At 38.5% G+C, this 17106-nt stretch overlaps 1 protein-coding gene across 2 annotated transcripts; it reads right to left on the bottom strand.

Moving 5' to 3' along the window:
* Nucleotides 1-5337: 5337 nt before the first annotated feature.
* On the bottom strand, nucleotides 5338-16313 carry LOC121649304 (E3 ubiquitin-protein ligase KCMF1-like). Of its 2 annotated transcripts, none has more exons than XM_042000027.1 (7): nucleotides 16140-16313; nucleotides 14662-14829; nucleotides 11933-12072; nucleotides 9930-10031; nucleotides 8720-8900; nucleotides 7319-7637; nucleotides 5338-7109 (listed from the first exon to the last, which is right to left on the bottom strand). In XM_042000027.1, the coding sequence occupies exons 1-7, from the start codon at nucleotides 16153-16155 to the stop codon at nucleotides 6782-6784; spliced, it is 1254 nt and encodes a 417-aa protein (XP_041855961.1). In that variant the 5' UTR covers nucleotides 16156-16313; the 3' UTR covers nucleotides 5338-6781. The 2 variants fall into 2 exon arrangements, with proteins under 2 accessions (XP_041855961.1, XP_041855960.1); XM_042000026.1 differs by lacking the exon at nucleotides 16140-16313 and adding an exon at nucleotides 15109-15506.
* Between the last annotated feature and the right edge of the window lie 793 nt (nucleotides 16314-17106).

Genomic DNA, 17106 nt, shown 5'->3' with positions numbered 1-17106 from the left:
TCATACCAGTTAAAAAAAAGCACAAATGCAGACACAGAATTACTGACATATTATTAAATAATCAGCTCTTTTTAAAGATGCACTTGAGTTCATGTTTTGGGTCCGTGTGAAAACTTAAAATGACATAAGTAAATTTGATTTTAGACCTGAGTCTTGCCACTAGGTGGCACAGTTTGACACTTTCCTCCCCATGCAGACGGACAGCATTTTAGACCAGACTTTATTTTTTCTTTTTGTTTTATTATTTTAGGTTTAAATCAGTGAGTGGTGGTGTTGCCATTGAGGGAGCTGCAGTGTTTCTACTGCATTATAACCATTTTACACAGAGAAATGAAACAGAATGTGCCATTTCTTTCTTCCTGAATGTGCAATAAAGCTGTTCCAAAGGTGAATCTACATTGCTGTCACTCCGTGATCATGTAGCTCCACCTGCCCTGGTGTAATAGCGCCCTCTCTTGTTTGTGTGAAACTAGCACCTCCTAATAAAGCTGGAGGAGTTGGGGTGGGGGGCATAAGTTCAGACCTTCATCTGGATGTGGTGTGCTGTCTTCTCTAGTGTTCTGGTCTGTTTTGTAATAGAATGTGCTCCTTGGCTGGCCTGCAGGCTTTACAGCTCTGTGTCGTCTTTTTACTGTTTACTGCTGCTGTCCAGTCCTCTGAAAGTACATGATTTAAAAACAATAAATAAAAAATAAGCAAATTAAAATAAACTGTAGCTCGCTTCTGCAAAATCCTAAAGCTCTTCTGATTTACATATATTGTAATGTACTGTTTTCTTTAAGATTTTAGTGGAAAAATGTCTGCATTTAAACAAAATTATGGGAATTAAAATTACAAAGAATACCTAAAATATACTGAGTTGTGTCTTTATTTTTTAGGAATAATTTCTGTCTATTGAAAAGTCATCTTTACAACATCAGTCTGTTTTCACAGAACCTAAACATTTACACTAAAGATGGAGGAAGATGTGATATTTAGTATCATTTATTCATATATACACTAACAGAAGAAGGTTGTCCAGATGGTTTTTAAGTGTTGGACAGCTTTTGTTTTTTTGACCATGTATACTACCAGTCAAAAGTTTGGACTCTTACCCACTGGATTAAATGGGAAAAGTGTCCTAACATTTGTCTGGTACTGTATTTCTTTTTAACATGATGTATTAAAAATGAATGTTTCTATCTCCACAGCTTTCTGTCAAAACTGCCATCATAGTTTTTGGTGGAGGGTGGGGTTAAAAGAATCTGAACATTTTTCCAAAAGTAAGCGAGTAGAGTAACATCTGTCATTTTGCCAGTGTGGATGGATTAAATTAGTTGAGTTTATTTTTGTCTGTATCTTACTCAATTTCAGGCATGTCACAATGGTTTGAAATATGCAGCTTAAAAAAATTACCTTTTTTTTCCCCCACTCTTAGTCAAAATCTGGTAAACAGATGACTTTTTTACTGGTAAATGCCATCCAGTAGAAAGATAGATAGAAAGATAGATAGATAGATAGATAGATAGATAGATAGATAGATAGATAGATAGATAGATAGATAGATAGATACTTTATTGATCCCGAGGGAAATTCAAGCATCCAGTAGCATATACATACATTAAAGGTTAGTACTTGATATTAGGGGTTAGTACTTAAGCATAACTAGACTAATTTAAAATTAAATAAAGGCAACGGTAGATAAAGGAGACAAAATGGTAAAAACTATTGTACACTCATTGTAATGTCTACTCAGCTAGATGTGCCGTGACGCAAAAACACACTCCGAGTTGGACCGAACAAGAGTCATTATTATGGTCTATGTACATATATACTGTACAGGTGATCAAGTATGTACATACATACTGTACAGGTGATCAAGTACGTACATATGTTGACGGTGGTAGTCAAACAAGGTGCATGAGTGAAAAAGTGCAGGATGTGCAAAAACTGCTGAAACAGTGTTTACAGAATGAGATAAAAGCAAATGTGCTTACAAATGAGAAAAAGGCACATGTCCATAAAAACTACTCAGACTATGGTTGTAGTTGTGACCCCTGCGCCCTCAGCGAGATGGTGCTGAGTTATCCCCTTTAACATTTAAAAATAAAGATGGATGCACATATTAAAATCAAACCCAAAGGGGGGGTTATCCTTTAGTGTGAGCAATATTTATCACCATGGCACTATACATGCTGATTTAGATGGAGGGAGAAAGTTTACATAATTCTGAAAGAATAAATTTTTTTACAGATTTGTTCACATTCATCATTCATTCATTCATCGTTCATCATTTTGCAAATGAAAATAGCCAGAGGCTTCTTAAATTCCTCTCAACGTTTTATATTTCAACTAACTAACTAGTTTATGCAGAACCTTACTCTATTATTTAATTTAGCATAAATAAGCATAGCATAATATATTTAGCATAATTTAGGTTACTGACGACAACGCATCCTGGTTAACATTTCGTTACTGTGAAGCAGCACCATGACTACACTTGTACAGCCTTCCTGACATGTTAACTTGTGTCTTAATCTTGTGGTTGTGTCTCTTCTCAGCCCCCCACTTTGCATGCATTCTGTTTCCTGCAGCAACTGTCCTTAAAGACTCGATAAATCTGCCACATCTTTTCAGGATGCTGTTATTTAGTGATTGCAGCTCAGATACAAAATTTACTGACTCTGCACAGTTCCCAGCAGTGCAGTTGTTTGTGCTGGGTTTAATCTAAGAAGTCTCTCCAGTAATGCTTAAAAAAAGTGATTGATGCTGGCACACAGCAAGTGACACTGTTTCCATTTCATGATGGTTAAATCAGTAACAAAAGAGAAATGGAAGCCGCCCTGCAGCAAGAGAGACTCAATAATGGAGGGAGTTTTCATGGTTTCTGAGAGGTATTTGTTTTTTTATTTGTGGTTCTTCTACTCAATTGACAACAGAAACCCTTCAGCTGTGATGAGAAATAAAATGTCTCCTGTACATGATTAAAACTTCCTTCCAAGGGATTAGACGGATCAACTTAACCTGAGCTTAAACTTGGACAAAAATTATTTCTAAACAGTGTAATGCTTTCATATGTGCTGTTTGATGTCTAGTTTACATTTTTCTCCTAGCAAATCCAATAAAGCCATTCCATCAGTCTGAGTGACACTTCTTTGTAGATTTTCCCTTTTGTGTTCAAATCTAACATTTAGATGACAGAATCCTTTTTGATTTGTTTAAAAAGACAAAAACTCACATTTGTTTGAAGTTTGTGCAGATTTGTTCCTTCTAGTTTTGCTTACTGTAGAGAAACGACTGACTTCTACAAAATTAGGACTTAATTTGGTTATATGTGGACATGCGTTCTTACGGATCCTGCAAAACTAGCCAAACTTAAAATGGTCTTTTCACGTTTAGAGCAAAAACACACCAGACATCATCAAAGTTTATGTTTTAAGCTCCAAGTGGCACATATGTGGTCCTTTTAAAGATTTTTTTCCTCTACATATTATTCTCAAAGGTCAAGAATGACAGTGCATTGTCTAAAACCCACAGTTACCGGAGGCGTGTCACAACGAAATTCTTCAGCTCTGCATGTTCCGTTTACACGACTGCATTTCAAAAGATGTGGTTATTCTTACTCTCTGTTGGCACTTTATGAGATGCATGCAGTTGCATTATGTTTACCACAAACCTACCAAAGTCCTCCCCTCCCCATGTTCAGTGTGAGTCTTCCTGTGAGGAATAACACAGCTGTGCTCCTGTCATAGAAAAACAACCTCAGGCTAAAAACTTGGCAGAAAACTTCAATGTTTTGGGAATTTCTGCTTCTGCCCTGACTTAACTCAGTCCAACCTCCAGTAGGCTAACTGAAGCCAATAGCTCAGCTCTAGTGCAAAAGTTTTCATAAGCTAAGTTAATACGAGTTCCTTAATACACTGAAAACTAAAAATGACATGGTTTTCCCACATTGGCTTAAAACTAATCTAGTGCTGCTACCATTTAACTAGTTTGGCACTGCTACATAGTTTCATGCTAAAATCCGGCCTTTCATAACATTAGCAGTTCTTGCAGTGGGAAGAAATCTTTTCAAGAAATGTCAATGTCATGACTAGTTAGGAGACCACTTTAAATGTACTTCAAAATAGTGTAGCGACCAGGCTTGTACAAAATTAAGCACTTAATAATTTAATTCAATTTACTGAATGAAATTAAATTGACTCCACACCACAGTCTCAGTCTGTTTCAGTAGAATTCACATTAATGGAGAAGGTTGCTGACCTGACAGTTGTGCAGAAAAACATCACTGACACTGTCCACAAAGAGGGAAAGCCTCAAAAGGTGATTGCAAAAGAAGTTGGATTTTCTCAAAGTGCTGCATCAAAGCACATCAATTAAACCTGGCCCTTATTTCACAAGAATTTAATCTAAACAAAATGTGCAAAATTTTTGGACCACCATTTTGAAAACTTGAATACAGCAAGGTATTCTGGGAAATTAAGTGTTGTAAAATTTTCCACAATTTAAATTTTTTTTTCAATTACAACTATGTTTTATAGAGTTTGATCTGTGGTAAAAGAAACAAAAAACTAAAGAAAAATAAATAAAAACCTATTTATTATCATAAAGTATTGTGAACATAAAGACCATGGAATCATATCTGCATGAAGTTCATGTTGCACTCATACGTTATTTACACTGTAAAGCTTCTTTGTTAAACACGCCTCGATTACGTATCATGAATGTCTTTGAATTTCAAGAAATTTTAGTTCTACTTCCTGCAGTTCTAATTCCTGCTGTGATCCAGGGCGGATCGATCCAAAACCAAGACCAGTATCAGTATCGTTCAATACCGGCTTGTCGAGATCAATATTTTTCTCGCTTGGAGCTTTGGGGGCAAAAAGCCAAAAAATGTGAATGAGCCAACCAATAAAGCAGGTTTTGCTTTTGTTTAGCTAATTTGCACTGTTGACTTTTTCTGAAACAATCTTGTGATAAAAGGAAGTTATTTTATTATTTTGTTACACGATTGATGCTGTTGGCAAACAAAAAAGCTTCAATTTAAACTTCTGCTATTTATTGTGATCATAATCATGATTAATTAAAGGCAAAATCGTGAAATTTCAAGCATCAGTATTGGCGATACTTGCTCTGTATTTACTTGTAGTTTTGATATCAAAATTTACAGTAGCCCAGCCTTACTGTGATCCATGCATGTCTGGAAAGACCTCCAGTGACCTGTCAATCAGCCATGGTGGCATCTGCGGGTGTTCGATCAGATTCCAGATTCTAGCTCCGCTCCTGAATCAATCGCTTTGACTGAACTTCTTTATTGTCTCTGCTAAGTTCACCATAAAACCTCAAGGTGAGATAATGCATGTCACAGATCTTTATTCAACATATCGCCCATAATTTAATCACGTGACTCAATCTGATGCCAAGTGCACCTCTGTGAATGAGGATGTACATCATGGGATGAGACCAACCGAGAATGAAGCGCACCTGAAAGATGTTTTTTTTTTTTAACCATATTCTGTAGATGCTGTCCAAGAAGTTAGCAACAGAGAAAATAAAAACACAAACCAGGGAGCAGGATTGGGTTAGTTAATTTCCATTCAAAAACACTTTTATTGTCCTCCAAACTGAAAGGGTTACCCTGTCATTTGGCTTGTCTGATAAGCCAAAAAACATACATTGCATTTCTTCAGGTAGCAGTGGAGGCATACAAAGATCTGCTTTGAGAGAAATTAATGGAAAGAGCAATACAGGATTCTCTCCTTCAAGTCACATGAAGAGTAATCTTTGCATTCATGAGTAATGGAGAGATTAATTTTAGATCACGAAAAGCTTGAGGAAGAAGCATCTGGTCTGGGGGAAAAAAAAAAAAAAAAAAAAACTACCGTATGAAGACCAGTGTTGTTTTTCTTCCATGTTATAAAAGGCTTGAAAATGGTCACGCCAAAGAGATTGTTTATCTCCGTTTGCCTCAGAGTAGCTTTCACGTGGAGCATCTGTAGTGTACACAAATGGACACTGGATATGCGATTCAAAACCAAAGTGCCCACAGTTGATATAAAGCAAGGTCACATGACCCAAAACAGCTGATGTCACACAAAGAGGAGGGAGGGGTTTAGACTGGACATGAAGGTACCCAACCACGGCCATCAGTCTGTGTGTGTATATGTGTGTGTATGAGTGAGGTGGAGATTTGCCAGTGATGTGGCACTCAGCACCATTAATTTACAGTTACTTAGGTGTCCCAACAAGAGAAAGACCTCCCCTTCTAGTGACTGTGCAGTTAAAAATGGGCACATGGTGATTTAAGCTCATGCTTAAGTTGTGGTAAACCATCCAAGCACTTCTTTAATTTATAACTATAAATACACAGCAGCGTTTTTTACCCGAGAGGTTTCAGTCAGCCTCTTCTCCCTCGGTGAGTGGGTGACAAGTTCGTCTCTTAAAACGGCTAACTACGCTTTGCTCATCTGCTAGAGAAAACACGGGTTATGTGGAATTGATTATCAGCTTTCATATAGATTTTTCTATAATATATTTATATAGTTATTTTTCCTTTTCTCTCACGCACCCACCACGCTTGCTTGCTTTCACATTCTCTCGTCTCACTACTTTTATTCAATGTACACAACGTAAAACATGGTGTGGAGTTGTGGGGGAGCAACAGAGCTGAAATGACAATCACTGAAAAAAAAAAAGCCAAAAAGAACTGATGTCTTTTTTTGTCATCCATTGGCAGTTAGACTGACGGAGCGGTCAGCCTGTTTACAATGGTGGTTTTTTAGGGGAGGGAGTGGCCATGTCATCAAAGGGGCGGCGCAGGGGGCTCTTTCTTCGTTGGTGCCGTTTTAGTCGTCGTTTTCGTTGTTTTAGTAGCCGGGGTCGTCTCCTTGAGGTTGAGATTCTCCAGTGCCACGTCTAAGGTCATGACCTCAACACAGCCCATGGCCTCAAAGTCGGCGAAATTCCGCAATGGGCCGTGACAATCATCCTCGTCTTCGGAGGAGGAGGCCGAGGCGTCCTCATCGGGCAGCAGCGTGGAAAGCAGTAGCTCCGTCACAAACAGACTCCGGTCGGCCCACTGGGCCTCGCACGCCTGCCGCTCTGCCTCAGACAGCCGGGGTTCGCTCAGCCTGGGAGAAAGACGGAGACAGGTGGTGGAGACATCAGTTAACAGAGTGGGAACAAACAGAAATCTACAAACACAATTTGGATATTAAACCTGAACTACTATTTAGCAGTTTCATATTATTTGACAGAGCTGCCAGATCTGTCACAAGGAAAACTAACCAAGCTAAAGGAAGACCTGAAGTGAGGGCACCTGGATCTTTAACAATCCTACCTGCTGAGTAAAAACTGGGAGCTATGTGCAGGGTGCTGTGTGCTGGGCTCAGATGGCCCTGGGTTGGGACTGGGGTTGTTGGTATGGTTGGCGCTGGGGTTGGGGTTTGCAGTGGCAGAGTTTGTGTTGAGAATTGCATTGGCTCTGCCGCCTCCCCGGGTGGCGTTTCGGGCCGTCTCCAGCTGCTGACGCGCTGCCTGGGCCTGCTGGCGTTCCAACTGGAGCTGCATCTGAAGCTGCTGGAGCTGTGAGGCAGAAGGGCCCGAGCTCAGCTGGCCTCCCGCCGAACGCCGCACTCCTGACAACTGGGACAGAAGCTCTAGGGCAACCAAAGACAAAGGTTTGCCATCAGAAAACATGATGCTTTGACCAGGTCAGCCATTATACCCGGTAAGATCAGACAACTGCAGTCCATTAAAAAGACTTGATTAACAAAGGCTTTCACAGAACATGCAACTATATGAACATAACTCAAATATCCCCAACCAACCTAACAAATAAATACATCATTTATCTATAAAACAAACAAACAAAAAAGAGGCATTTTCAGAGCTACACTATCAAAGAAGTATGGACACATGCAGTGATTTTTCAGTGTTAAAAGTCCAACCAGTCAGATCAAGAGCTCAGCAGGTATAGTAGGTCATTAGAAAGGAGGCTGGTCCTGTGTTTGTGAGGCAGAATGAACATGATCCTCATTATGGCTCAGCTGGAGCTGACATGGCGAATGCCAAGCACTGAACCACATCAAAATTGGGTACAGGATAACAAGGAATTGCTTCAGCAACAACTCTTCCCACACATTAGAGTCATCTCGGCAACCCTTTCATCTGTGCTGAAATATGTTTTAGCCATTTACTCACTTTAAATTAAAAGTCAGCAACGTCTTTTCAAAAAGCTAGAAGATGCACATGTTAATTACTTTTTAACAACTGTGTTTTTGGAAACTTAGGAAACTGGAGCTCCTGTGGTTTTTAAAGCACAAAGGGTGATTTTTTTTCATTTTTGTTTCATAATGTACCAAATCTCTTCAGCTGGCAACAGGTGTGTGCTGCAGACCGATCACTGAAGCACTTTTACAGCAGAGCTGTGCTGTTTTAGTAACGTGTAGGATGTGGTCTGGCTGAAATAAGATCATCCCTTTAAGAGAGAGAGAAAGACATCACCTGGAAGCCAGGATAATTTCTGCAAACTTCCTTCAGCAGTCCATACCATATCCATTAATGTCCCCTCATATCATCATAACTTTTGAGCTGTATTGATGATGTTCTGGATTGTCCTTTTTTTTGGTATTTATGCAAATGTTTATACCGACACAATTTATTCAACACATTTCTTTTTAAGTCTTCAAGCCTGAATTAAAATTGAGCACCTGTGTGTGTGTGTGTGTGTATCACTAACCTGCTATGGGGTCCATAGCCTCTCTGCTGTAGTTGGAGCTTTGTGAGGAGCTCTGACTGGTAGAGAGCCCTCCTGTGGTGCTGCTGGTGAAATGCATGTTAGACCTGCGAGCTCGTGGGCCCCCCAACCCACGCCCAGGGTGAAACATCCTCCTCACATGTCGTACCCCACTGGACTCATCGTAACATTTGCTGTCAAGGAATGACTGTTTGTGGTTCAGCTTGATTTGTTCAACACTAATAAAAATCTTGTCAAGCATTTTCATATTTGAGGCGATTATGGAGTATTTTGCTTAAAAAGATGGTCACGCCTTCAAACGCTCCTTTACAGCAGGACTTTTAACAAATATATTTGCATATGGTTTTCATGTTGCTATGAATTTAAAAGATACCACACTGTGTACACTCAAAAGGCAAATCCATTTTGTGGAGCTGCGGGTGCATTTGTTCTGAGTTGGATTTAAGTATATTTTTGCTTCCTTTGTTTTCTCCCCAGCATTTGTTCAAAGTACTTTATAAATAGATTGTTGCTGTCACTCCTGACTCTGGTCTACAGAGTGTTTCAGCTTGTTCCTGACAGGCAAAGCTGTTAGTTTAATATCAACAAACAATATGAAAGCTAAGTTAAAGAATCACTTCATCATAGGTGGTTTTGGAATTAATTCATACATGAAGCTGAATTCATAAATATTCAATTTTAGTCCCAATGAATGAGCCGAGTATTTATTCGTGTTTTGTTTTTTGTTTGGAATATAACTATCAAACTCTAACAAACAAGCTGGTTTAAAAAAAAAAAAAAAAAAATTTAATTTTTTTTTTGAAACCTTGAAATCAAAGCATGAATGAAAGACTCCACTGTTATTTTCCCTGTCCCGGTTTCAGGTTGTTTCATCTTTTTTCCCCACATATCCTACTTTCTGAACATTAACACATTGCTGCTTTCTGCAGGTGGTATAAATGTGCATCAGCGCTCTGCAGTGCTGATGGGTGAATCATAAAAATGCATCTCCTATAACGACTAATTATCTAGATAACAACAAACATATTATTTTAAACTAGATTGTTAATCCATTAACTTAAATGTATATTGGTACACAATTCTCTCACAAAGCATTAGAATAAAAAGCAAATAAAATGTGTTTTATGTAGGAGGTTTTGCAGCTAGTTACAGCCATATCTGCGGAGGTCACAGCACAACTTGAAAAGGATATCAAGTCTCTTGGGGCTCTGTGTTCAAGTGTGAGATGAGCAGCAAAGTCATCTGTCACATGATTTGGATCGCCACCTGGTAGCGCTGCACATATGGGGCAGATCTAAAGGACAGGAAGAGAGCACGTACATGTTAGTATCAGTTAAACTTAACTCATTTAGCATTCACCAGATGTTCACGGATCTTACTGAGCAAGCGTTGATGTGAATATATCCTATACCGCTCTGTTTTTAAGCAAGAGTAAAACAAGACAAAAACAACATTCGTTGAACTGAATTCATGGGTCATTTTAAATGAAAATTACTTGTGGAAGCTCTGTCTTCACAACTACAACAGCTACCGGCCAAGAGTCAAAGAAACGGCAGGAGCCACTGCTCATTTTAAATTTACCTAGGAAGTTTTCAATGTTTTCTTAAATAGGCTTTTTTAATCAGCTCATTCAGTGTTAATTCCCTGAGAAATGACAAAAAGAAAAAGTATTCGATCTACATTATGACTTATATATGCCCATCCACTAATGACAATTACTGTCAAACACTTAAAGAGATAGACTTGAAGAAGTCTCCCAGGTGTCTGTCTAACCAGATTGGTTCCTGTGCCATAATGCTTCGCTTCGCTAAGGATGTTAGTGTTCCTGTGGTGATACAGCTGATTTTACCAGCTGTAGTACCAAGAGGGCTGAAAGGGGGTTTATCTGTGAGACAAGGCCCACACTGGAAAAGCAACCACATAACATACAGAACTAATACAGAGCCACCTGGAAACCTTTTTATTTGTTTATTTAAACAGAAGCCAACACGGTAATCAAAGAACTCAATAAATTAGACCTACATCACGACGGAAATATTGAAGAGAAATGCTGCATCACCACTTCTAGTTTGAGAATGATATCTGAACAAGAACAGGATGAAGATGTTTTTGAGTCGTGTGACATATCCACAACTGTATGTGTAACTAATGACATGTTTACTTAAATCTTAAATCTGCATATAAACAATCTGACCACCTTTTTTGGCAAAACAAAAAAATGCTGCTGGCCAGTTTAACAACACGTTACCATCAAAATGTATTTTGGCTACTTTGTGAGACCATGTGCTCGTTTTCACATGCTGTGTCTGCCTACCGCCCTTTCTAATTACACTTATTAAAACAAATTCCTCTATTTAGGCGTTAAAGTCAAAATCAATTCAAATGAAATCAATGATTTAAAAATATTTTAAGTGAGGCAGGCCAGGCTGATATACACACCAGCTACTATAAAGCATTAGTAACATACATGTGGAGAACTGAGGATTCACATCATGCCTGCCAGATTCTTTAAAATAAAAGAAAATAAAAAAGGGTTTAGCACAGATATTCACCACTAAGTCTGCTGCCACTGTTAAATTTTCTCAAGATGCAAATAATAATAATAATAATAATAATAATCACTAAACGAGTTGGACATGGCCATTTTGCAGCACAGAAGCTACGTCTTTTAATCTCTTCATACAACCTGGTCGTGTGTAACAATAAATAAATAAAATCTTGAATCAGTCTGATTGACGATCAGCTCCAGACTTTGTCAGTTTGAAATGAATGGAAAGATTATTGAAAGTACAAGAAAATTGTTTAAATAAAAAAAAAAATTCTGTTTTGATGTCAGAATCAAATCTGTGAGTACCTATAAATAAAGCATTACAGTCTACCTCACTTTACTTTTGGTTTACTTTTGCTTGCAGAGACAGGAACGGACATCAGAGCTAGACTTCAGCAATATACTCTGACCCATAACAGTGTTATAAGAGGTAAACCTACCAAAACACACAGTCAAAACCTGCACATTCCTGTGATGTGAACAAAATTCTCTGTCACTGATTCAATTTACTGAATTAGGTTCAAATTGCCAGGCATGCAGGAGAAACAATCAGAACACATATCAATGTTTACAGCTGGTATAATCTCCACAAACATGTACTTGAGGTTTCATTGATCAGCTTGTGTAAACCATCAGCACCAACGTACCACTTCTGTGGAGGTTTCTGTGTGCTCTGCAGCCACATGCTCCTGCAGGGAGATCTCTGTGTAGCCCATCCGGCCACAGTAGGGACAGGTGAAAGCCTGTGGCTGCTCCACCGAGAAGGCTTCTCCGCCATAGTACAAGTCTGAAAGTGGTAAGAGATGGACACAGTGCTTATTTGTAACTGATGCGATACACAGATCCCAACATTTCAAAGAGCAATGAAACATTATTATTTCTATACACTTCTAAGCAAAGTCAGCAATTCACAATTACAAAAAAATAAAAAGCTTTAACCTCTCAACTTTTTCTAGTCTAGTTTCATCAGAGGCTAAGACATAAGAGGTTTAAGTGGACAAGTCTTTCCAGAAAAAAGTTTTGAAACCAAACCTTATACCTGAATGGGTTAAGCCATCCCACATTCCAGGACACATAGTTAATCCTTTTCACTCAAAACCACCTGGAAATAGGCCATATACACTCACAGCAAACCCGTGGCTAACAGTGCTACAATCCGATCAGATGGATGACAGTGATGCAAAAACCCACAAACACCAGCTAACATCTGGCTTTGACTGGAAAGATTTAAGTGTTTAATCGACATCAAATCCAGGGTCAGATAAGTCTGCATTAGTCTGATATACTTAATCGATACTGGCTCAACATTATCAGGACCATCTGAGTAATCATCATAGAGGAGGCTGCTACTGGAACTAAAAGAGTGGGCACAGCTCAATTTTCCTCACAGAAACACGTTTATTGACAAAAGAATAGCTTGCAACAACCTACACACAAAAAAGAGAAAAGATTAATCAATTTTACCTGACTGCAGAACAGATGGCAGCTCATTCCCTTTCTCTCTTTCACTGAGTGGAGCTGATGTTGTAAAGCACTCAGAAATAAAACTCTAGTTTACATATGGCAGACTCATGCTTAGCAGAAATAGTGGTCCCATATAGTCTGCAGAATACAGAGCAAAGCCACCCCCTTGCTGTCATAGTTACAGACTTGTCCTGTGGGAGTTAATGATATCCAGACCGGTTTTGAATAAGTTGTGGCCTTCAGAGCTCTGAGGGCTAACATGCTGTTACTGGCATTGAGAAGCGATTTAATTGGTTTGTTCTGCTGGGTGTGCCTGCATTTTTACCTGTTTAAATGCACATTTTAGTAAGTAAGACACCAACACTTAAGCAAACTCATTGCTCATTTACATATCATTAAAACAATAACATTCAGTTTGAAGATGGCTTTGACAGTTATCAAATGTAAACAATGTCATTCTCATTTCTCTATTAGCACTGAAATGAGCTCTTTAATTTTTAATACTGATGTTTCCTATTGAAGTATCCAACTTTCAAGCCTGCAGCAACATTTGGATGCTGTGTGTCAAAAAGTAAAGTGTAAGTTGCTTAAATCAATGGACAATAGGTTTAAAACAATAATTTACAAAAAAAAACGTCAAAGGGTTTACCTTTCTAATGGTTTTATCTCATATTTAAAGATGCAAAGGTTAAAAAATACAGGTATTTATTCTATAGATATATGAAACTGCTCAGATTTTAAGAAGAAAAAAAACAGAGCTTGGATTGAGGCTAACAGGCTAAATTTGAATAAATGCTTCCCTGAAAACCAGGTGGTTAAAATTTGGTCAGGGGTTTGGGCTGGGCTAAATTAATTTGCAGAAATCATCTGCTGCAAATAAATTTGAAGTGGCTTTAAAAATAAATGCTGGCTGAAATACACAAAGGTGCTTGAGACACATTTATCATAAGCTTAAATTGTATCTTTCTTTTCTATCTTTCTTTAACTTAAATATTTCTACAATAACCTGAGATATGTTGTACATAAGTTCTAATATAGCTTTTTTTGTCGTAAACAAAAAACAAACAAAGCAGCCACAGAAATGAGGGCCTTATTATGTAGTTACACCTTCTGTTGCCTTTTAAGTCTGTTTCATTTAGATTATTTTCCACATCAGATTAAAAAAAAAAAAACATGTTTCCAATTCAAGAAAGAGTACATACAATTATAGCAGTGCCAGTTCAGAAAATTAAACCATGCCACCATGTCATAAGGCCAAAGTAGTTCATTATAAATGGTAATGCATTTCATAGAACTTCTAAAATGTTATGCAAAAAGATATCAAACCATGAGGTCCTATAACACACTTCCCTCCCAAAAAACCTTAAGCTCAATCAAATCTAACACCGCCAAGCCATCTGAGAACAACTTTCCCATCTGAAAACCAGAGGCTGTGCCAACAAAAAAACACACACCATTTCACTTGTGTGAGCTGTCAAAGCCACTGAGGGCAGGTTTACGAAGACAGTACTAAAGCGTAATCCTGATTATCAATCCAACACTCAATATGTGACTGGGCTCTGTAGTACTTAAAGAAAACCATAATAATTTAACTAAAGCAATATTTGTGTAAGAAGCCATTCATTTTTCTATTCTTCCAAGACAGGCTTGCAACTGTACTATAAACAATTAAGTAAAGATGCACACATCTTCACAGTATGTGTTTGACAAACCACTTTTTAGTTTATTTCTGAAATGTTCCAACAGTCCAGTGATGAACCACTTTGAGAAGCAGCTTGAAATGATGCACGTTTTTCATGTTTGTTTTTAGAACTGACTTGTCAAGATGCACAAATATTCATATAATAAACATGTGCTTCTAGTACTTGAAGGACTTCTTAAAGAAAAAGCCTGATGCAAGTACTGTACTTACCAAAGTCAACTCGTGTTAATATACACTGCATGGGATGCTCTGTGGTGTGTCTGGTTGTGGTTGCACCGCTCTCATAGCATGATGCACACAAATCGTAGTCGTAGCAAATTAAACATTTGTACCGTCGACCTCTGAAGTTGCCCTTTAAACATGCATCACAGCTCACACCTGAAAGAAAAAAAAAATGAGAGGTTAGGGATGGGTGTGCATGTGCCAGTTAATAAATTTGTTTTAGGTACATGGAACAGTCCTCTTCCATGACTGTCAGTCTGTATTATCTTCAACATACTTAACAAAACTAACTTGGGTGTTTCCGCTATGTAAATATTCAGTGATTAAGTTGCAATATAAACTTTACGTGCATTCATGAAATAGAATATTCACAGAATGGCACCATGCTTATGAGTACCAAAGTAGAAGACATAAAAAATCTAATATATTACTTACATTCAATGAGGTTAACCATATATGTTGTGTGATGTTAAGTGAACCCTCTGTGTGGAAGATTGACTGGGACAGTCGTGCAGTCTCGGTCTATTCAGTGGCACACGACTGTTTTATGTCTCTCATATCCCCAATCACAGCCAGGAAGCTGTACAGCTCAGTGCAAACCTGATCTTGTTACTCAGTGGCTGCTAAATACCGACGACTCCAACAATGGTAACCACTAGCATCCTCGAGGTTAATAACTTGAGGACTGCTGACAACTAAGTTGACAACAACAACGTGGAATCGAGGCCACCTAGGCCTGACACTTTTGCATTGCTAACTAATTAACAAACATATCAGCTGCTGTTAGCTTAAATGTTAGCTGACAAGCTAAGTCTACTGTAGTAGACTTTGCTAGTCAATTTTTCTTTTTTACTTATTATTGAGCTGAAATGCCAACACAGTGTTACTCGACACTGATAATGAACTTCACGCCCAACAAGGTTGGCCACAAGGACGAGGTGAATGTTACTTTGCTATATGTTAGCTTACGAAACTGGAATCCTCAGACCAACTTTCACCAGGAAGGAAGCTAAAACTAGCTAACATGTATCATATACAAGCTTCGACCCTACAACGCCATCTGGGACTCGCTACCCTCTTATGTTGCCTTTTCTCGGCACTCCCCTTGCGCGTCAACGATTACCTACATTACCAGATAGCTGGTATGCTAGTTAGCATTTAGCTAACAAAAACTATCGTCTTCAGCTTTTGTTATATCGATGAATGATGTTAAATTTAGATTATTTACCAAAATAATAACAACAAGTACAAACTCCGTTAAACCGGATACTGATTTCTGCGGCCGCCATAATGCGTCCAAATGAAAATGTACTGCAACATTGCTTCTAACACTAGCCATCGTTGGCTAGGATGAGCTGCAAAATAAGACATTCTTGGCTAGCCAGCGTTAGCTCGCGGTGCACTGTCAACGTTTTTGTCACAAATCCTGGCTCGCTCACAGCTCTGTGTTTGAAACGTATTCTTACCTTCATGACGGGACATCCTATGAACACTGAAACAGCCCCCTGCTTGGGCTCCCGGGCTTGCAGTATATAATAATGTGAGAGAAGAGAAGAGAAGCCGGGGCTGGCTGGCTGTCCCTGGCCTCTTCCCTCATGAAGGATCCGGTCTGGCTCAGTGCACCCCTCCGCCTCCTGCTGTGTCACTGTCTGTCGCACTGCCGCTCTGTCCACACGGTGGCGCTGTTGCGTCATGGTTGGTGGAAACACTGTCCCTGATTTAGTGTTCCATCGAACTGTTATCCCTGTATCTGTTTTTTTTTCTTTCATTTGGTTTTATTTTTTATATTAGAAGTGCAAGATCCAAAGACACCAGTTTCTCAAGCTTTTCTTTAAATTGGATACTTATTAACTTACTGAATAAGTCATGTAGCTTTGAATAAAGTTTCAAACACCAAGGCCATTTTCAAATCATCATGAATGTTAGAATAAAGCTCTCTAAGTTAAATATTCTAAATGTTGTTGGTGATGTTAGGAGATTTTGTTCTGAGAATAACAAAGAAAAACCTACACAACATGAAAACTATTCTGGTCAACATTAATAAAACAATTTTTGGCAAAAACCTAAAAAGCACAACTCACTTTGCCTGTTTTAATCTTGCCTTAATTTTAGGTCTATGCTGGAGGACAGGACAGCACAGTGCAGCATGTTGAGGTGTGTAAAGGAAAGGGTAACTGCCTCCCTTCATAGAAAGCTACCTCATCTTTGAAGCTGAACATAAATAAAGTAAATGCCAGTTTCTGACATCAGACTGATTCTTGAAAGTCATCCTTTTATAAAAATAGATTTTCAGGCTAGAGCACTAAAGGTGACACAAAAGCATATTGTATCTGCAATGTTTATTATTATTCTTATGCCAAACACATAGCAGCTTTAGGGGCCTGAATATACAGTAAAACTCTCAAAAATTGCAGATGCACCCAAAAGAATATG

Source organism: Melanotaenia boesemani, chromosome 11 (genome assembly GCF_017639745.1).
Source record: "Melanotaenia boesemani isolate fMelBoe1 chromosome 11, fMelBoe1.pri, whole genome shotgun sequence".
Lineage (NCBI taxonomy): Eukaryota > Metazoa > Chordata > Actinopteri > Atheriniformes > Melanotaeniidae > Melanotaenia > Melanotaenia boesemani.
This window is presented reverse-complemented; position numbering and strand designations above follow the sequence as displayed.